Raw genomic sequence first — 23,099 nt, 5'->3', positions numbered from 1 at the left:
CCACACCTTATATGGAGAACCTAATTCCGTTACCTCGACACTAAGTGCATACAAGCGGCCCGAGTCGAGTCTAGCTAAATTGAACAAAACAAAAAAACGGCACAAAACTAGAGCATGCACACAAGAGATTGTGCAACCTTGTGCAGTTTTATATCGTAGCGACAAGTACACAGCCTGTTGTACCTTGCTGCCACCGACGACGGACCGTTCGTGCCAACCGAGTACTACCGATTTAGCCTTCCAGATTACACTTGCACACACTCGTGCACTACCCACTGTGCCTTGGCGAGGGCGATTAATCAAGAAACATTGAAGTAAAAAACAAACCTTCCCCGCCAAACAACAACAACCACTCCGCTCTATATCGTTGCCCTGTACATTTTTTCTACTTCTTCCCTTTTGCGCGGCCCGCAGCAGCACATGTAACAACGATCATACGTTTCTTTATGCTGACCTGATCATACGCTCGAATGCTGACCGGGGGTTTGTGCGGACACACTGCACGATACACGACCACGCACTCCCAAGGCTTCACGGTGCTCCATATTTCCACGATGGCGTGTCGTGCAGAAAACGCCATGCAACGGGCAGGAGGTGATCCAGTCGATCGCCGTGCCTCATCCAATCGATCGAACGGGTGAGAAAGTAAACCTGTTTTCCCTCCCAACCGGCCACAGCTACAGCGGATAGTGCAATCAAATCTACCGTGATCTGTAGCTAGAATTCTAACAGCACAATAACACAGCACGAGCTAGGGCTAGTAAATCGCCTTAAAGACAGGGCGAATTCTAGCAAGATCACACCCCAAAAGGAGTGCCATAAAGGGAAATAGTTGTTTTTCTTTTTTTGATTTTAATTTGCTACCCCAAAAACCATACTGCTTTGTTGCTTGCCTATACAAGCGGACCCCACCCAGCTCAAACCCGGTATCAAACCGATTACGCAAAACGACCTTCAAATCGGTGCCGGTGAATGTTGATTTTTAGGAATACATTAGCTCTGAACTTTCCACTTCCGCCTGCCGCAAATGTGTGGCGAGCGAGCGTGTTTCTTTTCCTCTCTTTTTGAAGGCTATGGAAGTCTGCCCAACAGCCAGCGAAGCCAAGCCACCAAACCTGATGCTGGGAACTCGTTTTTCTTTCGCGATTACCAAATAATGCTGACGATCTTTTAGTAGGCCACATGATAAGACAATAGGTCGCGCGCTGCGTGTCTGGGAGGTTGGTTTCGCGTGGCGGTGCAATTAATGTTGTTGTTTGTGACGCTTTTTTTGGACTGCCGCTTTGGAGGTGATTTTGAAACGTGATGGTGAAACATAGCGGTTTTGATTTCAGTGTTTGAATGGCTTTGAATGGTTTGAAGGTTGTTAATTAATTAAGCTACTGTGAGCATAGTGATCTTTTTATCAAATAATGTCTGATCGGACTGATCGAAAGATTGGTCATTAAAATGTTATCCTGAGTAGTTCAATTGACTAACAATAACAAACGAATTGTGGTATTTAATATCTGAGCTGCTTAAAACTGTGCATAACTCAACCAAACAGCGCAAAGGAATTACTTTATATGCCTAATTAAACAGCCCTCAGATAGTCACGGTTTCATGGAGCAGTGGTTAGATGAATGATCTAATGCACAACAAGTGATGAGTTCGAATCTGATCTAAATCTAAATCTCAGCACAGCAAGCATTTTTGTTATATAATTGTGAAGAGTTGATAGTAAATTCAGTTAAGTAATGCCTCAATTCACAATGTTCACCAATGTAAGGGAGTGATACTATTTGAATGAATGAAAATGGTGTATAATACAGGGCACTTTTTACATTTTTATAAAATATAATTTTATTTAAAAAGGCGGTTCATCAATCGTGAATATTCATTTTTTAACAGTTTGGAAATCTTCATCAATGTGTATGTAATGATTATTATTCAATAATTAGATTAGAAATCTTCTAAATGACAACTTTTAACTAACAAAATAAAAACAGTCGTACATCCGATTCGTCGTAACTCGAGAGCGTAACTTCTCGAGGGTCTCCTGTACTTTACAAATGAAGTTTATTCTTCAAAAACCAGCTGCAGCTGTCAACCAAACATGAACTTAATGAAAATTTTCAACATCTTTAGTGCATATTGACAAATGTTTACCCAGCTGGTGTATGACAGAACTTAAGCTACGCAAGAAAAGCTCACTTCGAAGTGTAATGGCGACTGATATTAACAAGATTGATGTACTTAGCCACGCAAGATAAGTAGCGACCATCTACAAACTAATAAATCATTCATTTTTCTTCCCCCTTGCCAAACAATTTAATCTTCACTTTCACTATTGACAATGCCTTAACACCACCTGATTGTGTAACCGGTAATGAAGGACTGCCTGTATTAGTAACAACTGTGCTGTTAAAAACCATCATTAAGCTCATAAGCCCGCAAGCCTCCCTTCGAGGGCCATAATAATCCATTTGTGCATGTTCTGTTTATTCATTTCCATACAGTCCAATTCCAATTATCTTTGCACCGGTATGCAAACTAAAACCCCTTGACAAGCATTCACTAATACCCTGACCGTGTCACTAAGAATTAGATTGTTCGGCGTCCCACAACAGAGTGTGGTTTACGTACGTCAGCAGAGCGTCGTCAGCAAAACGGAACCACGTCTCTGCCAGCCAAGGAGCCTCGGTTGGGCCAGAGCGTTGATGAAAGAGAAGGTAATTTATAACACGCGCTTTCGGTTGCTAACGGGTGTGGCAAACCGATGCCAAGCGGCAAAAGTGAATGGCGCACCCCACTTCTAAGTGTCACTGGCGCTGGATCGAAGAAGTAGAAGTGAGGGACCGTGCTGTGATTTATAGAATGTATCGAAATTCGTTCGACTTCGAGCTAAAGTCAAAACACTCTAAATCGAAGTCACTACCGGTTTGGAGAACGGGGTAAGCTTTAGGGCAGCTTGGAGAGCTTTTTTTCATCATTCGGTGTTTCACCAGCAATCGCTCGATGGTGAAACTACGCCTGTGCACCGAAAATAGTAAAGCAGCGCGAACTGTGCCCCAATCGGTAATTTGCATGTCATGTTCATGGGGGTAGTTTGGTTTGTAAAACAAAAAATCAATCTTCAATCTTCAACACACACCCAAAAATGTAACGTCAGCGCGTGTCGGTAGTTTCTAGATCACAATAAAAAAAATCCACTAATAGAATGACCTTCAAAATTAAAGCAACACACGGTTGTGTGGTGAAGCAAACGAAAGCGAAACACAATTTAAAAAGGATCGTTAGTGGTTTTGTTGGGTTGGTTTCATTACTATTGCTTCAATTTCACACAGACACACACTTACACACATCCCGAGTGCAGGAAAAGGAAGCAAAACACCTTCCATTAATAAACACTATGCCGCTCCATCTGCTGGCAAAACATTATACTCAACGAGCTCAACCGGAACCGAGATCGTGCGCTTTGGTGTTTCCTCCCGAGATTACCCTGCATCTATTTGCCCATTCTTCTCATGCTTGCGACGGGAAACGCGAACATGTTAACATGCTGTTTTTGTTAATGTTTGATCTCGCGATTTATTTCGTGTGCCGTTAAGTTTTCTTTGCATTTCAATCGAGCAACACACAAGCTCACAGCCTGAAAGGTGATGACCAAACTATGCTCTGCTACTCTCTTCCCCAACCTCACAGACAGCGTGTGTGTGTGTGTTGTGTGCGTTTCGTCTTAATCTTCTGCTGCCGTTTTCCACACCTTTTTACACACTTTCGATTTCGACCGAGCTTAGATTCGGCTATTATTTCATCGTGTTTCACTCTCGTTTCGATAGCGCGGCTGACGCGATGTTGCGATGTTGCAGATTGTTGTAACTTTCTGTGTGTGTGGGCTTTGTAGGCATGCAAATGTTTTGGCAATTTTGGCTTATTTAATCGATAGGTATTATTTGACGTTACCATTGTATAATAAAGTTTTTGAAATTTCATTTAGAATTAACTTTTTTTATTATTATTATATCTCATTCCTTTTCCCTAAACTGCGTCACTGTACTTCCCCGATGGATTTCCAACTGACGAGCAAAACTTAATGCTCAAGGAATACCTTTGCAGGAAACCTTGACATCGAAAGCATCACGTTTAGCAGCAGTCTTCCATCGAATGCGAAAGCAACCCCGGACGAACGGGCGGAAACCCCGGGCACGGAAGGTTTGATAAATGTATTGCTTCCTTTTTCGCTCCGGTGGGATTTCCGGTCCATCAGGGCCTTGGAGGTATGGGCCACATTTCACACGGCCGGCCTCGAGCGGACGGGGAAAAAACACCCATTTTGCGGCATGCAAGGCTCTCGATGCAATGGCTACAATGCAGTGGGCTGTCCGCCCCTTGTTAGATGGATAAATTTGCATGCAAATGGTAAATAAGCTCATTTGAAGCGCGGACCGTAAACTAATTTTTATCAGATTTACCAAAATCGATTCTTAAGCAGTTCATTTTATTTCACACTTGGATTGCAGTTACATTACAACAGTCAAACATTTTCAAGGCATTTTTTGATTATATCTAAGAAACTTATTACTTAAGGATTTTTGCCTCAGATTATTTTCATTTTTTCTATAGGTATCCTTTTGTTCAAAATTTAGATATTTCAGTGCCAACTAACAGGATTTAGTACGATCTTTCTTATTTAGAACAGCTACAATAAAGGCTACAGTGTCGAACTTTCTTAGTCATTGCCATTGTTAAGCCCGCGTTACAGCTCGAGAGAAATAGAACGTGAGGTCTTGGGTTTTTTTTGCTATATTTTATTAAATATTAATCACAATATAGCTTATCGTACACCAAAAGAAAGGAAATACAATTACCAATCTATTTAGACCGTAAAACATATTGAAATAATGAATTTAATGTATTACTTTATGATTCCCCGCCGAACAAATAGGATGAATTGAACATCCTTTCTTTTGGCGTACGACAAGCCATGTTCTAATAAAAAATTAATTAAAAATAGCAAAACAAACGTTCACTTCCATGAAAAGACTAAATTAACCTTTAAAAACGATGAATGCTGTCTTGCATAAAGAGGGTTTTTCGGTATTTTGATTGAAAGACAAGCCGCAAATGTGCCAGAACGTCCTGAACGTCGTCATTTGAACTTTTGAAAACATTTTCTTGCTCTTTTGCTAATCGTTTTATTGGTGGTTTTAAAAAACATAAATTTTCAGAAACGACATAGAAGCAAACATGAAAAATATATTCTTTGACCATTGTCATTTTTGTAATAGTTGATGTACATGACTAAAAACCTTCTTAACATGCTCACACTTCTTCCGACATGATACTTCGAGTAAATATAACATGAATATCATTTTCTACTTACCTTTAGTACTCTATCTTGCTGCCCCAAAAAAAGTTGCGCTCGACACTCCTGTACCAGCAGGAGTAATTATTCCTAGAAAACACTTGTAACCTGCCTAAGGCGGCTACCCTTCTGCAATCACTATTTTGTTGCCGTATTGCACCAAAAGGTCTAAGGCACTCTTTTGTTTCTATTTCAAGCACTATTGGCGATCACCACTGTAGATCATTGACAGGAGCGTAAACTACCACACCAAACACTTTACTGCCCACTTTTTGCTAATTAAACAATTCAAATACGGAAAAACGACACTAGAAAAAAGGAAATGGAAAAACTAAAATCATAAGAAACATAAAAAATACACACACATAAAGATGCACACCCGGATCGACTGTCGATCGTCGCCTATGGAAAGTAAACGATCACAAAGAAAACACACACACACACACACACACATAATTCAACATTCGTAACTCGCGATTCAAACTTGCAAACTCGATTATGACTACAGGTTCATTTAAATGCTTCTTTGCTGTTCCGTTTCGATTGCTTTTCCTCCGTCTCGTCTGTGCGTGTGTTGCTGTGTGTGCATTATCGAAGCGAAAAGCAGCCATTTTCACCATCTTATCATAACATCCATCGACTAAAGATATCACTCGAGCTGCACACAAATGGGACGGGGGTGCCAAACCAACGTTTCATAAAACGCACTCGTACGTGAACCAGACGTGAACGATGGAGGGGGGAAACGCTAGCTGACGATGACTAGCTTCCGGACAGGCTGTAGTCTGAAAAGAAGAAAAGAAAGATAGTAACAAAATTAGGAAATCGTTAAAATGCATGCAGCAAGTCGTGCGTATGTGTGTGTGGTGACGTATTACACGTTTTGTTTTTTTTTTTTTGCTTCTTTCTCTTTTTCATTGCTCATTTCCTCCCCACCAAGCGTGATTATCACTCACCCGGCGGGTTCCGATGCGAGTGACATCAAGAAAAACCGTTCGTTGACGTGATCGAAATAACAGCACCAATGGGGACCAACTGAGGGGATACCGATCTCGATGCATTTGCTCGGTGGTTGCTCGGTTAGCATGTTAAGTCGAGCAGCGCTGGTCGATCGTAGCGCGGATCATACCGAAGGCGATGACAGAAAGAGCGCACCACGTGCTGTGGTGAAAGATTACCAGTGTGCGAAAATTGCGTAAGAAATTTCTTCACAAATTGGCAAGGTTGAAGCGATGAGGCGAATTACAATCAATCGAATGAGGGAATGCGATTCATATTTAATGATGGCGCATGCGTTGTTACTATTTTGGAGTATGATTTGCTCACATCCCATTTGTTTCACTCAGGAAGCCGATCTTCGCAATAAGTTTATCCATTATTTCGTGATATTTTGTGGTATTTTGTTTTTATTTATTTAAACATTCCAGATATTTTACAAATTTTTATTAGGATGGGATTAGTGTCGATTCTGCTTTCTCAGTGTTCCCTATAGATGGCGCTTCCTATAATCGCCACTAAAAGGTAAATCTTTTAACTATAAACTATGATTTTATGAGATTCGTCTCAATTCTTCAGGAAGGCACACTATTGTGAGTAGTACAAGGAAATAGCAGCAGTTGGACAGTTCTAAAATTCAAAATGATTGTAAAATAACTTACAAAAACTAAAAGTCAAACATAAACACCAGGCCTTCCAGGCCTTCAATAACAACTAGGAAGAACATGGTAATAAACATGAAGGTTTATGGAGGCATTTTGTCAGACCAAAAACAATACAACTTAAAACTAATTTGAACTTCCTCTGCCTTCATACTTAAGGCTTGATTCATGATAGTATGTGGATCTCAGCAAAGAAAGGACTGCTAATTAATTCTATTAGTATTTCTGGCACAATTACATGACATAGTATCGTCAATCAAGTGGAAAGATTTTCCCCATCACAACCTTCAGTATACGTCTCGTGAAAGGCTACCTGTTAAGCTGCTGCACAACGAACATGCTGTATAGGAAAGTGAAATTGAACCTCACTTCCAATACAGCACACAACCGCACACAATACATAATAATTGATTATATATAATTATGGACGAGCAGCAATAACTATTCATGTTAAATTTCCAATCAGCTCGAACTAAACCCTCTGCAAGTAATGGAAATTATACATAGAAAATTGACCATTAACCGTAAAAGGGGTATACATCGAACGAGCGGCGCATTAAATAAATGCCATCACGTGGAGGAGTTTATGAAGAAAAACCCCATCCCCTTAAGATACATTTACACAAAAACGTATTTAAGCAACAGTAAGCAACAGCAGCAGCAAAAAACTAGCCCAACAATGCAACGCAAAGCCGTCATTATTAAGCAACGTATCGATCGACGCTTTCTTCGCGTATCGCCTTCACCGTGCCTTCAGCAGGCCGTTGTGCAGCAGCAGCAATTGCATTACAACCTTGCAAACAGTTGTGGATGATTGCACCAAAACAACATCCTCCCCTCGCCGAAAACCATTCCATCACGCACAGATGTGAAATCAAGACGCGCACAGTGTACTCGTCGAACAATCAAGAAGCCGGTAGATGGAAGCGTGGTCACTTGTGTCCAAAGCGCTGCCAAAAATCCTATTGAAACCTCCTCAAAAAAAACCCGTAGTTTGGAGAAAACATTTCCGGAAGATGTATTGATCATTGATCGATCGTTTGTATCCAAACGGAACGGATGGTTATCTAATGTATACATCAAAAAGGGTCTCTCTGGTGTGCTCTTTCTCTCTCGCTTTGCAATTCCAAAATGTTTCCGAAGAAGCTTTTCCTTGATTGAAAGTCATTATGCGACTCCACGCTGCCTGCATTTCGTAGAGAAAAAAAGGATGCATTTTTGCGTTTCATTCGTTTATGCTTAACAGATTTGACTCGCGGCTGCCGGCGCACAACGGTTTGCCAGTGCCAGTGGGTGGTTCAGATTGATTTTTTAACCAAACTTTCTCAAATTCACGGCCGGCCGGTTGTCTGGCCTGCCGTTGCGTTGCCTCTGCCTGCGTCTGCTAACGAATCACGAAAAGCAAAGGGTTTGTGCTGCATTTGATTGCAGCGGCACTGATGAATGTTTCACTTGCTTGCACAAACACAATTCACTCCAAAAATTCCGCGCACCCCTAGGGCGGGCCGGAAAATCCGGACCCATTTTGTGTGTGTGTGTGTCTGCCTTCGTTAGATGATTGAAAAATGTCTAAAGAAAACGATCGTTTCTTTTCCTCCCTGTTTCTCTCTTCATCGATCATCTGTTCGCGATGGCTTTACGGTGCTCATGCAGCATATTGCGCTCTGTTGGAGGGAGGTTCGACATCAACGACGGGGAGAGAAGCAAAAACAAAAAAAAACATAAATTTTACCAGTGGAATGCAGTTTCAAGTAGCCCATCGCGAACGCTCCTGCCACCAAATGCCACTTTCTAGGGCTTTGCGAACTAAACACAAGAAGGCACTTATTGTGCGACGATCATTCGCTAAGGGTGGGTGTTTCACGCGATCGAAGGCTTCGCGAGCTTAGCTTAATTTAACGTGCAGGAGAAACTGTAGGATTTTTCTCCCCACTGAGGCGCTTTTTTGCTTCTGCATTGTGGAATTTTATTTTATTTTTTGCATTTCCCAGTCCAACAAATCAGCCCGAAGCCTTCGTTCGTAGAAGTCAGCTTTTGGACCAATTTTACTATTTGCGCTGCTAGCTATGATCGGACTAGAAATTATTGATCGTGCTAGATCAAGAGCGAAAGAAGGAGCGTTAAATTTGAAAGCAACTGTAAAGATTATTTCCTCGCAAACAACCCTACCCAACACTAGCCAACCAGCAGCCAACATGACTAGCGGGGAGAGGGAAGCTTATTATTGATTGCCATCATTTGTGAACGGCAACTTCGCGTGAATGGCTACACGGGGGAGAAGGTTGAACGTACCGAAATGGACTGACGTTTGTCAACACTCGTAAAAGTTCTTGCCACATTGCTCGCCAGGGGGAAACGGCTACAAAAGAGAGCCAGAGCTGGGTGGATGAGGAAATCAGCATCGGCGTTACAAAATGGAAAAGTAGCGTTGGCTCATTGTTAAATAAGAAAATAGGGGGAAGCCAAGCGCAAGGCGACACCAAACAGTCGGAGGTTTACTATTCCCTGGCCGATGGTATAATTATGAAACATAATTTGTAAATACGAATGATCTCTATTGTACTATTTTTATACTATCAATCGGGATTTGCTGTTTATCTTTTATATTTATATTATCTATTTTAAAATTTTGTTTTGTCAGTTGAGATAGCTCACTATTAAATGTCCTAACCAGACCGTCAGAAATCAATGAACCGTCAGACTTGCTTAATAAGGGGCTTGCTTAATGTTCCCTGAGAGAAATTAACTAACGACCTCTGGTGGTTTAAACCAAAGATAACAGTCGGAATATTAGTAGTAAATTCGCAATTATTTGCAAAACATTCAAAACAGCAGATTAAAGTAATATTTAACACTTAAAGCGTTGGATTATTATCATAAAAGTTTCGTTTGTGTCTCATTGCCTGTACGTTTTATGATTACTACAAACATCGCTTTCGTTGTAAAATAGCACACCATCTGGTGGCAATATTGTTCTACTAAATAATGCACATTAGCTCGTATAATTCTAATTTGTATGTTGATTTTAGTTTTGACTCACATCTTTAAGTTGTGTTATTTTATGACATTCTAATGATACGCAAATATCTGACGCAAATATTTAATAAACATGAAGGATACTAATTAATGTATCCTGAAATAAACATAATCCTGACCTTGCCTCTAAAGCTCATCCTTCCCGCTGGCCGCTTTCGATGCACTTTGGTCCCCTGCTTCCTCCGTCTCCCCACCATCATACTCGCGTATGTACCACTGTACCAGGTAGAAAATGATAACCGCAAGCACTATAAACCGCACGTAGATCCAAAATATGGCCCACAAATGTCTGCCCACCATTCGCAACCGTTCGTGTGGCATCATTCTGAAAGCTGGTTTAGCAAGTCCAACCAAACGCTCTAGTAGAATATTGTACCGCCCGCCCCCTAAGCAAATAATTACTGCTAAGCTGCGATACTCACAATTGCACAATTATTCCTTCCCCGATTTTACAAGCCTATGCTGTCCCTATCAATCCAATGCGAGTCCTGCTGGTTTTGCAACGTTCGGCAAAGAAATTACCTAGCAACAGCGTGGCTTTTGCTTCATTTCATCTCCTGCTTTCCCAACTTCTCCTTGCGATCGCACACTCACACACTATCAGCGTACTCGATTTATGATCGCTTTTAATAAACCGTATTATTGCATAATAAAGTCCGCCTGCACCGGTGCGGCGCGCCAACGGTCGCTACTATTTTTTCGATGATCGAACTCCCGATCATTGCCGCAAGACCGCAAGGTCTCTCGCACTGTCGTACCGCCTTGTTATCCACGCCGTTTTGTCCTTTTCGTTCCCGTTTGAATGCGCTTTTCGGGGGGTTGTTGTTTCGCGCGCTTGGAGCGAAACCCGATGTCACCCGGCAGTGTCCCTCCGCTTAAAGCATCGTCAACTGCACTCGGCGTGTGTGTAGGGGAGTGTGCGCAGTCGCGCTTATTATGCGGTTGTTACTTTGCATTTTCATTGCGCTCACGCTGACCCCGTGTGTCTACCGAGCGCGGTGCCCCTTTCGCAACAGCGGGGAGCGGGATTTCGCATTGCCGTCTTTCTCCTCGAAAGCCCTCCCCCGGTTGATTCGTACCAGACTTGTAACAGACACCCGGGCCTGCGCCGCCTTCAACGCCAAGGGGAAGTATTATGTACGCTGCTCGCAGCATACGATGGAAAGCATTTTTTGGCGACCGTGGTGGCTCTGGACCACCGCTGGCAGAGAGAAAGAGAACAAGAAAGCACTCGGCCTCTCCCCTTCAGTGGAGGAGGCAGAAACGATAGAGAAAGGTGTAGTGCGGACAATACACCGCACCGGTTCGATCTTGCGTCTTGGAAATTGGACCGTCCGATGGTTTAAGTGGGGCGACCCGAAGTGTGCTGCCCGGTTCGGTCTGTTTTTTTCTTTCTTCTTTTCTTTCGCCTCTGTGACGTGTCTGGACGGGTTAAAGGGATTACGCGAAGCCTGGCTGGTATGATATAACCGATTCTATAGCAGCCAGGGGACACCGTTTCGTTCGCAGCGACTTTTGCTCTCGTTTCGCTTTGCCTTAGTACTTAAGGCGCTGAACCTAGTAGAAGCGGTATGAAAGGGGAAGCAATTGGTTGCATTGATTTTTCCCCCGCGTCCTGTCGCCTATGTCTTGGCTGTGACTGGCGAACTTATTGGTTCGGGTCAGCCGGTAACTGCATCGTCAGCACCTTTTGCTACAGTGAACTATTAAGCGGGGTTCGTCGCTTATGCACGCGCCAGAGATACATACAGGAATGGAGATCTTTGGATGTTCCGGTTCGGTTTTTTTACATTTGCTTGTGTATGGATTATACAAACCTGCAAATAGAAGAATATGAGAAAATGTAATTAGTATAAATTATTTATTTAATATATGAAGCAAAAATTATAAAAATATCAAAAAAGATAAATTATTCGCAAGAAATGTCTACCTAAGAACAACAAAAAATGTTAGACTTGAATAAATCACAGATTTCAAAAACTAGAATAAAGCAAGCTTAAAGTAGCCTAAAACTCAGGATAGAGTCATTCTAAATTTAAATCATTTATTCGATGAAGATCACACTTTCAAATTAATAATCATAAAACAGTCATAGTGACTCTTGGCAAATTTAAAATTAAAAACATTAGTGTAAAACATAAATAAAGGAATCATAAGTAAAATAGATTAAAAGGAAGATAAAGCTTGCCTTGACAACAAATAACACGATCAGGAAACACAGGAAAACATGGCACACAATCTAATCATGCATACATTTTATCGCCAACATCGGTCAAACGTCATTCATAAACAGTGTGCATTAGCAAGGGTGCCGAGTCGTACGTTCGACGCCATCACCACGCTACGCCATACGAAGACAAGGTACATCCACTCCACACACCACGTCAAGATTGATGCATTTCCCCTGTCCACATTGGTCCCTCTGCCCATTCCCATGCCGACTACGACTGCAACTGCGCGTAACTAATCAATAACTTGTAACAAATTGTTATTAATATTCCCGCTTATGTCTCCCGCTTCATCGGTCCCTTCATCCCATGGGGCGAGCCTATCTTTTGAGGGGGGATGATACGTCTGCATCTCTGCACCCCGGCAAATGAAGATTTGACGATTGTACCTCACTTTCGTTAGCGGGATTAATGAGAAGGAAAAGGAAGGAGAAGGTCCGTTTCGTTCCGCGTAACTTGTATTTCCGGTCTTTACCCAGGGTGTGTGTGTGTATGTATGTCTGTGATGGCAAAACTATTTGAGGCTGAGAAGAGTGTGAAGCTCAATGTGCAGCATATATCGATAGACAAACTCCACCGGTGTGGTGTGAAGGAAAGGATCGTTTAAGCTTCACACGGTGAGTGAGTGATGAAAGTAGCTACAGAGAAGAAAAAAACTAACACACACGCAAACACAAGCAAATAAACACACACACTGGTAGAGTGAAAAAGTGTGGCTATTGCAACCAAATTTCTGACAACAACGATCGCGATCGCGTGGAAAGTGAATTTAATGGGCAAGAGCGGCCAGGCAAGACAAGGCTCCCAGCGGCAAACGGGTTTTGTCCGGGGCTCCGTTTTCGACAGGTGTTTGTGTAGCTGCGCACTGCATTAAAAAGTAACATCTCCCCCGGTAACGCTGGGGCACACATACACGAACGCACCAGTATCAAGCGCATGCAGCACGCGCGCGGTGATCTTATTTTATTTACATTTTACACCTGCACCGCAGCTGATCGGTTGGAAAGTGCATCGCGCGTTCCATTCCACCGCTTGCAATGTGTGTGCAGTGTGCGTTAAATCCTGCCCAGCGAGATTAGGTGCAGCGAGATTAGTTTGCAATTAAGCTGCCCGGCAAGGTGGCGGCATTCGCGTCCGTTTGTACCCACGAGATCGCTTTTACGCGACCAGTCCGTCATGGTGCATGTTTATGCTCTCCAAGGAGTGTTTATGCGGTTTTATGATCGCACGGTTACACATCGCCCCCCATTGGCTGCTGGGCCCAAGATTAATCAATGCTTGTTGGTGCAAAAGTGTATCTGTATGTTTTTTTCTTTCTTGCCATTTGTTTTGCTTTTACTAGATCTCCTTGCGCACTGAGTGACGGATTCGGGTCAGATTTGCGCCAAAGCCACTTTCAGCCAAGCTGCCGTGGTTGGCGTTTCTGGTAGTGATAGAGATAGGCAAGATTATTATTAGCACGCATGAGAAGAGCGCCAGTGAGATGGAAAGCAGTGGTATGGTTTGATAAAGCTTACTAATGGCGTGCAAGATGGAGCTGAAATTACGGAACATGTGTCGAATCGTTTGTCACAAGCTGTTGGTTTTGGAAGGGGAATATTTAATCTAAATCATATGGGCTGTGTTTGAGTGTTTCTATCGCATAGATTGTCTTGAACTACAAATTTATATGTTTCTAAACAATATATTTTTAACCGTCTCTACACTTTAGACGTAAACATCGTGTCACGAAATGTTATAATAAATCGAAAAAAACATTAAAAACAATACTAAATAACGCTCATAAATCAAAAGGATTGCTTTCCTCCTATCAAACCGGTCAATCCTGCGGCACTCCAAAACATTAAATCCAAACACAACGACTGCACTAATGAGATCACAACAAACAGGACGACACTGAGCTGACCGCTAATGATGCGATTAGTGCGTCTCCTTGTTCCCCGGCACTCGGTAACATTCACCAGCCATCGCATGTCCCTCCCGGTCGGTAGGAAAAACGTCATCCTCGTGGCCACATTTCCTAACCGTACGGCAAAAAGGTGAAAGGCTAAAACCACAACCAACAGGCTCGCCAAAATGTCAAGCAACCGCACCATCGCCATCAAGGACGGCCCTGGTCGGAGATAGGTTTTTTCACCCAATATAACATTTTGTTTTTCAATTCCGAGCATCATCATCAACATCGGCGGCGTTAATCGGACGAAAATTTTAAGCGTGATAAATCACCGCCCAGATTAACATTTCAGCGACCATAGCAGCTGCGCACGGCCTAATCGTTCTAATCCATCCAGCCCGGTCACCCTTGAACCCCCCTTTTGGTCGAACACCGGTGAAGGCGAAATGATGATCCGTTTGCATAATGTTTTAAAATGGTCGGTTCTTTTTTATGGCCAGCAGCGCACGGGCAAGTTCTGTGCCCCCGGGGGTCTGGGAAGCGGCGATCTGCACCATAACGCGATCTCGCAGTCTAATGGAGCCATTGTGAAGACACACACACGCACATGCACGAACGTAACAAATGGTTTGCTTTCATCTCCAGCCCACTCTGGTCCGGGCAGTTGTGCCCTGGATGGAGCCAGCAGGTTCATTAGAATTTCAAATATTGCCCCGTATGCGTGTATTCTCGTCTAGCCCTCGTCTCCGCCCGGCTGGAGGCAGATGAATCAGAACGCACAGATTGATAGCAGAGCTCTGCTTTAGAACCCTGCGACCAACGACACACACACACTTACGGGCGAGCGACTGATCGAGCTTTTTTCTGCTAAAGTTCAGGACGGATCGCGGCGACCATCAGACGTTTGTTCAAAACTGGTTCCAAGCGAAACGCGGTAAACAAAAGCCCACAAGGCACAAAAAAGGGCATCAGCACACACACATACACACACATACACACATGCGTTATGCTTCGAAGGCAAAATCACCAGGCCGGTCGGAAGATGCGATCGTAATGGATTCGGCGAGGTTTCGATTGTTTCAATCGCAATTGCGATACGGCGCTTTTTCGCATTTTAGCTTCATTTGCGATGCTAATGTTTGCCCGGGGGAGGGTCAACAATTGGCAGTTTCTTTGGCAGGAGGTATTGTTTGTTGATGCTTGGTTGATCAAGGGGGAGGAAAGACTGTATGGTAAAAAAAACGTTGCAACGTTGGACAAGAATGGTTATGGTAATGCTAGACAGATTGTAGATGTAGAGACAAGATGATGTGTGAATGGTACGCTGTACGATCGTCCCAGTTGGCAAACGTATGCGAATGACAACGCTAAACAAAGAGTGGCATAACAAACGAAGTTGCTAGCGTGGTTGGGTTTTTTGTCCGTTCTGCCCAAACACACATGGGATGTTTGATTTCGGTTGCTACTTTTTTTATAAGAACCATTCTGCCCAACTAAGTGCATTAAAACATGAGCAAATTTAAATATCCTGGTCACGGCACCAACATTGTTTTAGCGAGTTATGAGTCAAAGGCTTTAAAATACAGTGAGAAAATATAAATATCCTGGTCACGGCACCAACATTGTTTTAGCGAGTCAAATGCTTTACAATACTTGAAGAATATATGAGTATCCTAGTCACGGCACCAGTAAGGTCTAGTCAGATCTTACTGATCGTTCGAATATCAATTAAATATCCTTGTCAGGGCACCATAACTAGTTTAACTCTAAGTTAAGAATCAGAGACTGATACTCTTAGAAAGTATGAATATCCTAGTCACGGCACCAAGAAAAGATGATCTTCAAGTCTTACTGATCGTTCGAAAAACAAGCGAATATCCGTGTCGCGGTACCATAATTATTATAACCTAAAAAGAACACATTTTCATGAACATGAAACCATTAAACTAATAACTTGTTTATTTCGCAACAACAATCCAAACTAAAGACAGACATTTTCACCATCAATCATCTTAAGTCGGCTCTCTTTAAAATGAAAAAAAAACAAGAAAAATCGATTTGAAAAACAAAACAAAAAGTACATCTTAGACCACCACAACCAGTCATCCACTCGAACGTTTAAGTCCTCTAGCGATGCAAAACGACTCGCATTTGGGTGGGTAAAAGCGACTGTTCGACGGTTTTCTCCTCCCAATCCAACACGATGCTCACGAAACGGGTGATAGATTTATTTTTCCTTCCAACCTAATGGGGCCCAATGCTCGAACCCATGCAAAGCCATCGCTCACCCCGCTCAGTCCTCGCTTTCGCGACTTTTCTTGTGACGTTTGGTTGAACTAAAAACCTGCTCGCAGAGCTCAAGGAGTTGCAATTGCAATTACAAAAACAAAAAAAATCGCATCCAACGGATCCACAAATGAATGTAAGCGACTAAATAATTAGCGAGTGAAACCGTTCGTTTACCTTTTTTTTTGTGTGTGTAATGCTGCCAGCTTGTACTTTACTCGATCGCAGCATAGGATTTTATGTATGCGATGCAACAGACCGCCCCCCCCCCACCACACACACACACACACTTAGTTCAGTTGACAAAAGGGCGCTTTTCCGAATTCACTGTCAATCACTCGTGGCTCGACTTTGCTTCACTTTATGCTTTGGCATGGGGGGGGGGGGGGGGTGGAGCGCGAGAAAAAACTGCACTTCTATTCACTCTGTCACACCAAACACACACACACACAATCACACTGACACAGCAGCACAGCAGGTACACGTACAGCCGCTCCGTGGCGGCGATCGGTGATCGGCGATCGACTGCATCGGAAGCGCCAGATTATTCACCCCGGAAATTTCGTGAACCGGAAGGAAAAGTGCTACCCGCATGAGGGGAGGGCCCGGGGGCAGCCGCGTGATCGAACAACCATCATCATCCGGGCCACCAAACGAAGAAACACAACAACAAAAAAACGAACAAACAAAAACGTTTGACGATCGCTAGAGAGTCGATGATGGAAACAGGCGGTCCAACGATATTTTGGAACGAAGGAATCAAAACGGCACGAGCGATCGTAACAATATCCCGGACCACATATGACTCTGCACACACACACGCGCGTTTAACACTGTTTTTTACGGGCTCGATCGATTTGATTCGATTTGAGAGTGCGATCGGTCGGCGATTGTATGTGCCCACTAATGCGTTCCCAAAAAGTGTGGGATTACTTTGTTTTTACTTTCCATCAACCACCCTGTTTGCGTTGTTTGGAGGGAGACACACACACACAGGACATACAATGCATCAACCACCAATGAAGATCGTTTGAAAAATCAATAAAGCTAAATTTAACAACCAAAAAAAATACAAGCTTAATTCATCCCGGATTGCCTTCGTGAACAAAATCAGTAGAAATTTGAACCGTACAAAAAAGGGAGACATCGATCGATAGCATAAAACACACAAATACGAAAGCAGCGAACCCCACTATATCCGATCGAAGCACTTACACTTACGAGTCCGCGGAGGAATGGAAGGAAAAAAGGGGAAGAGCAGAGGGTGGACTAACCAACACACTACAACTAAACGCCGTTGGGTGATGCGGGTGCACCGATCGCGAAAGCAAGTCTCACGGGCCTGTGCTCACACATCGAGCGCTGCTGGAAAACTGAACGCCCGGCCAAGCGACGAACGGCCAAATTCGTACGGCGAGCGCACGCGAACGCAGAAAGCAAAACCCGAAACGACGCGGCGATCGTCGTCGTCGTCGTCGTCGTCGTGGGTCGGCCCCGACGTCGTCTTGATGGTTATGAAACGCGGGCTACCGGGCAGGCTGGCTGGCTGGCTGGGTTGTTGGGTGGTTCGCCTGACATAAACCTCTTCCCTTTCCCCGCCTCTTCGCTCCACGTCGGGCCCAGCTTGTGGGGCGCGAACGATAGCCATACCAACGCACGCCGGGGCTTGGATTGCCTTTCCTTCGATGGGTGCTTCGCACTGCGGGAGGGAGTGGGGGGAGCGAAACTGTGCGGTTTGAATTGGTTTTAAAATTAGCCTCCCTGCGTTTCCTACCGCCGGGGCCGTACCGCACGCCCCAGGAAGACGGCGGCAGCACCGTCGACACGTTCGATACGTTCGAAAGTCGTCTTGCACGCACTTGCAGCGCACTGTGCACCCGTCCCTTCCTCTCCTGCACACAGCCCCCGCACACACAAACGAACAGTGGCAATAGAACAGCCTGGAATGGATTGTTTGTATGTTTTTCGGGCCTGGTTGGCTGGTTGGAAGTATTTTAGCAATCAACTTGTCTAAAAGCTAGAAGGCAATAAGTTCGATAAATTCAAACACGTTTTTGATCTTCGGCGTAAAGGATCGATCGAAGATAGAGCAAGATCATCATGTAGCAAAGTATCCAAGCAGGCGATCTGCAATGCACCAAAGGAAAGCTCCTCAAGGACAAACTAACTCGTCATGCAAAGGCTTCAATATTGAATCATTCATTTGTGACAAACAAACCACCCGAAATGAGCGAACCCCATCTTAAACAAACAACGTAAGTCGTTTGTGCAAAATAGCAAAGTCGCTCTCACTCACTCCATTGAGCCGTGGCAGTTTGCCCGAACCGAAACTGCTGATAGTGCATTTGGTCGATCCAGCGCTGGATCTCATCGATGGATGGGTAAGAGAGTTGATTTGGTTCAAGGAAAACAAATATCTTGCCTTTCGTTTGATGTGTATGTACGTGTGTGTGTGTGGCTGCGTGTGATGACGACCAGTTTCCAACAGTTTGCCATTGAACGCCGGGAGCAGCTTCACCGAATGCGTCCAAAAACTGCTCCTGACGCTCTGAGGCATCGCTAGTCACCATCCCTGGGTGCAGAGAGGAGAGAGGAGAGCCGAGGGGTTGATTAGCAAACCTGCCCCAAAGCAACATACACGGCCACAGCCCTCCCCATGTGCACACCGATGTGTGCGTGCGTGCGTAAGGGATGGAAAGCGGCAAATGCACACCGCGATCAATCGGTCGCCTGGTGCGATGGCATTTTTCCAACCCAAACCTGTGCCTCCAGGGGAAAAAGAGACGCCCTGTGTGTGTGTCTACGTCTGTGTGGACATACGTGCGCGGCCAAAACAGAAGGCCATCCGCGTGTGGCGCGTGTGGCTGACCAGCGACCAGTGATGGTCACGCCAGCTTGCTAACGTTTATCGCCGCGATTCATATCGCCGTTTGTTATCGTCATGTTTCGTCTTGGTTCGATGATGTGTATCGCGTTGCGGTGGACGAATGCGAACGCATTAGTAGCTGCACCGGCTTGCTCAACACCTGGCGAACGATTGAGAAGTGGAATGATGCATGGTGCGACAAATCCTACGGATGAAATCCGTTCCCGTAATTAATAGACAAGCAAAAGTGATAATTTTACAAGAAATCAACGAGCCTTCAAACAGCTCCTCGTTGTACCATCTTCTACCAGCCCAACATCCGGCCGGATCATAATCACAATTCAAAAATAGCCCTCTAACATTCACGCACGGTCGAAAGAAAAAATCGGTCAGCTTTGAACGACGCGCTAACCAGCAACACCGCGGTCACCGCGCTCATCAATCTACGCAACAACAGCATCCCGCCCGCTCCACCCCACGCCGCCGGGCAAACGTACACCGACACCGGAGTCGCCGGTGTGTGTGTGCTACCTTGGAATGCGTGACATCTGCAAAAGTTGGAAAACATAACATTTAACGTATTTCCCCCCATCTTGTTTGACCGTCCTTCCTGCGGTCGAAAAAGATCGTACGCTCGGGTATATATTTTTGTGTGTTAGAAGGAGGGGGAGGGGGATCATTGTTGCTTCTTTTTTCGTCTATAGAAAGAAAGGATTACCACGGAAGATTTACGATACGGAAGATTACGATCGTTTCAATCGAACTATAAAAGGAAGCAGCTTTAGACTTGTAAGCATGGTTTTCCTACAACAAAAAAAAAAAAACAAAACTTCACAACACAAAACAAATGCGGGAAGATAGTGGATAAGATTCCGCATAGCCCTGTCCAGCTAAATACAGATAAGTTATTAAAGCTTTCTAACCATCTTTCTCTGGATTGTGGCTATTCTTTAGTACTATTTCTAAACACTGATCAAGCACGGTTTTGTGGTTAGGTTGCTTACAGATGAACTAACCTACTAAATGAAGAAATGAAATGGACTTACCGGAATGCATCCAGAGAGCCTTCAACTTCCAATCTGGTCGCCTTTTCCTTTCGTTTCTTTGCTTTACCACGAATGTTGTGGAACGCATCCGGTAAGCTAAAAGCACCACAAACAGGCCACATGATGAAACTCATTCCAAGCACTTCCCGGAATATATTTTACATACCTTCAATATTATCATATGCTCCATTACTTCAATACATCACCCGTGCACGTTGTTTGCTTGTGGAAACTTTATTTTTTCCTCCAATTTAATCAATAATGCTCAACGATCTGAACAAAAACAGGCCCCGCAAACCGATCTAAAGCACGGTGGTCTAAAACGTTTTGTTATTGTTCGCGAACAGCTGATTAGACGCGCGAGCGGCACTTTTGACAGTCGGCGTACCTTGAAAACACCGACCCGATTGTCCGGACCTGCGCTGTCAGAGAGGAAAACAAAACACGACCACGATTGTACAACAAAATAACAATTCCGAAAAAAGGGCTCGCAAAATGGCTGGAATTATTCGTTCTACACTTGCGGGAAGGAATGCGTTCGCACTGCTCACCCAAAAGTCTGTGGTAAGTGCTGCGGTGGAACAGGTTTTGCACGCTGTCGCTCCAGAACAATGTGGCGGCACACCGGGAGTTACGTGACGGCCATGCCGGGAACGGTTCCCATTCACCTGTTAATGTTTCACAATGGGTTCGGTTTCAAAAGCCGCAAATTGCTACTAATATCTATTTGTATTTACAGGATGTCACATGCTTCCGGTACGCCAGTTCAAATCGCGTGAAGCGCATCAAAAAGCCAGAAATTACCAATCGTGATGCGAATCAGGCCAAAGCGGCTGCAATGCGTGCGGAGGCGGAAGAGCAGAGCTTGCTGTACGAGGGCAAGCGGTTTGAATCGGTGGCACAATCTCTTTCCGCTCGAGGGTAAGGAGTGGATTTTGCTTAACATTCTCCTTTAACTGCTTTATTTGAACGTTATTTCCATTCCATCCGGCAGCTACTTGCGCGCAATCAAACCCTACACGCCACCGGAAAACGTTACCGAGCAGGTGCTTAAGTTGGCCAAAGAGAACGGTTTGACCGACGCCAGGCAGCCGTTCGGTGGGATGGAGAAGAAATTTGCATTTCTGTCGGCATGCGGCAAAGCGCTCGGACATTGGGTACCGAATTCAATGCTGCACGAGGTACAAACCGTGGGTAAGAAACACGTCCATCGAATCAATATCGAAAACAAACAGTTCAACGCGTACTAAATACTTTTCAATTCGATTTTTGTACTTCCAGAGGATGCCACGATATTCTACCAAACACCAATCGACACACGACTACCGCTCGATGCGATACGCTCGGTAGAGCTGCCGGAAAATCTCCACATCCAGCAGGATTATGTGCGCTTCCATCCGGAAACGGATACGATGTTCGGTGGAAAGTCGGCCTTCCCGAAGAGTTCGACGGTTGTGACCGGGCTGAAGTACAAACAGAAATACCGTGGCCACGAGGCGAAGAAATCTTGGCCATAGGCGGGGCGGCAACCGTGACCTGGGATGTAATGTAGGCGTTAATAGTGTGTTTGAAATAAAGGAACCCCGTGGAAAATTACCTGTCTGGCAATTGATTTCGCTAATTGAGCAAACAGCTTAATTGAACATGTACATAGTAGTGATGGGCGGGTCGACCCGAACCTATCGGGTCGGAGCTATCCGTAAGCGACCCGGAGTCGTTCGGGTCGACCCGAAAGGTACAAGTAGCCCAGCTAGCAAAGCCGAAGGCCTTTGTATGGGAGCCATCGCGCTCATCAAGGCTCAATTAGTCGCGCGCATAAAGCAAAATGTGCGCGAAGGTGAAAACCCCCGAAAGCGCTTCGTGTGGCGCTCTCTCGTGTTTCTAGTTTTATTCTCTCTCGCAGGTCATCACTTTCTCCCAGTTTTTCGGATTGAAATGAGAATTCACTCTCTTGATTTGGTTGCGGCAGTCTAGCTGCTTCACACTCTTTATTCTCTTCTTTGTGCAGTTCCCACAAGCCCAAGGAAACATTTTGGACCTAGCTTCCCAAGCGACAAAATCGACATGCTTTCTCGCTCTCTCAGGTTTACTGATCTTTTTGTTAGAATGAGAAAGTATGTCAATTTTGTTAGTTGGGTTGAACAAAAACTGGGCTGTCTTGCTTTATCTTCTATACCGCACCTGCTTGCACTAATTCGCGAGCGTTGAAATATACTCTCCCGATTTCATTTTCTCGCGAATTGCCTACTGTTGTAAGAATGTATGAGAGAATGTGCATCGTTTTTCTCTGTGCTTCCTCTTCTCCCCCCTCGTTCGTACTCCCTTCTTCCATCGATTCGATGCGCGATTCCTGATTCAACCGCGCAGAAATATTTGTAAGGTTCCGTGACAATGAGATACTGTACGAAATTATACACAACGTTTTTATTTAGCATCCGTGGTCCACATGGAACGCCGATACCCCAAACACCACCAGCCAATATCAAATTCTCGATATTGGCGGTGACTGGTGAATGAATGTGTCTCCCCTCTCCTCATCTATTTAATTCACTTGCTACATCTCCTCCCCTTTCCCCTTCTCCTAGAACTCATACAAATGAAATTCTAGAGAGAAGTGTGAGAACAGGGAGAAGCATCAGCTTTTTCGCACTCTCTCTCAAAAAATAAGTCCAAAATTGTCTGCCTTTGGGTACCAGTTTGGGTACTGAGATAGGGCCCCATCTCAGGTCCATAGTTTT

General features: G+C 44.3%; 2 protein-coding genes across 10 annotated transcripts in view; one reads left to right on the top strand and one right to left on the bottom strand.

The window, feature by feature from the left end:
• Positions 1-20,667, bottom strand: part of LOC121593608 (zinc finger CCCH domain-containing protein 18) — a 40,362-nt gene extending 19,695 nt beyond the window's left edge. Inside the window, exons 1-4 of one of the 9 annotated variants that reach the window (XM_041916132.1) lie at positions 20,528-20,667; positions 20,362-20,457; positions 6,056-6,132; positions 5,366-5,655 (exon numbers count right to left, since the gene is read on the bottom strand). The gene's annotated coding sequence lies outside the window, so the exon portion shown is untranslated. Of the gene's footprint in view, positions 1-5,365; positions 5,679-5,964; positions 6,025-6,055; positions 6,133-17,664; positions 17,834-20,361; positions 20,458-20,527 lie in introns of those variants that run through there. The other 8 variants (XM_041916134.1, XM_041916136.1, XM_041916137.1 and 5 more) reach the window with 8 other exon arrangements.
• Positions 20,668-20,764: 97 nt separating this feature from the next.
• Positions 20,765-21,957, top strand: LOC121593619. The gene is made up of 4 exons (XM_041916153.1): positions 20,765-20,925; positions 21,101-21,282; positions 21,356-21,555; positions 21,643-21,957. The coding sequence occupies exons 1-4, from the start codon at positions 20,857-20,859 to the stop codon at positions 21,876-21,878; spliced, it is 687 nt and encodes a 228-aa protein (XP_041772087.1). The 5' UTR covers positions 20,765-20,856; the 3' UTR covers positions 21,879-21,957.
• The last annotated feature ends 1,142 nt before the right edge of the window (positions 21,958-23,099 follow it).

The sequence above is a fragment of the Anopheles merus genome, chromosome 2L (genome assembly GCF_017562075.2).
Source record: "Anopheles merus strain MAF chromosome 2L, AmerM5.1, whole genome shotgun sequence".
Classification (NCBI taxonomy): Eukaryota; Metazoa; Arthropoda; class Insecta; order Diptera; family Culicidae; genus Anopheles; species Anopheles merus.
Note: the sequence above shows the minus strand (reverse complement) of the source record. Positions and strands in the feature narration are given on the sequence as shown.

Bases quoted from the DNA above. Each gene is read 5' to 3' on its own strand.
- LOC121593619 (XM_041916153.1), top strand. From the start codon at position 20,857: ATGGCTGGAATTATTCGTTCTACACTTGCGGGAAGGAATGCGTTCGCA. The intron at 20,926-21,100 runs GTAAGTGCTGCG...TTGTATTTACAG, and splicing joins TGCTCACCCAAAAGTCTGTG to GATGTCACATGCTTCCGGTA. The intron at 21,556-21,642 runs GTAAGAAACACG...TTGTACTTCCAG, and splicing joins GCACGAGGTACAAACCGTGG to AGGATGCCACGATATTCTAC.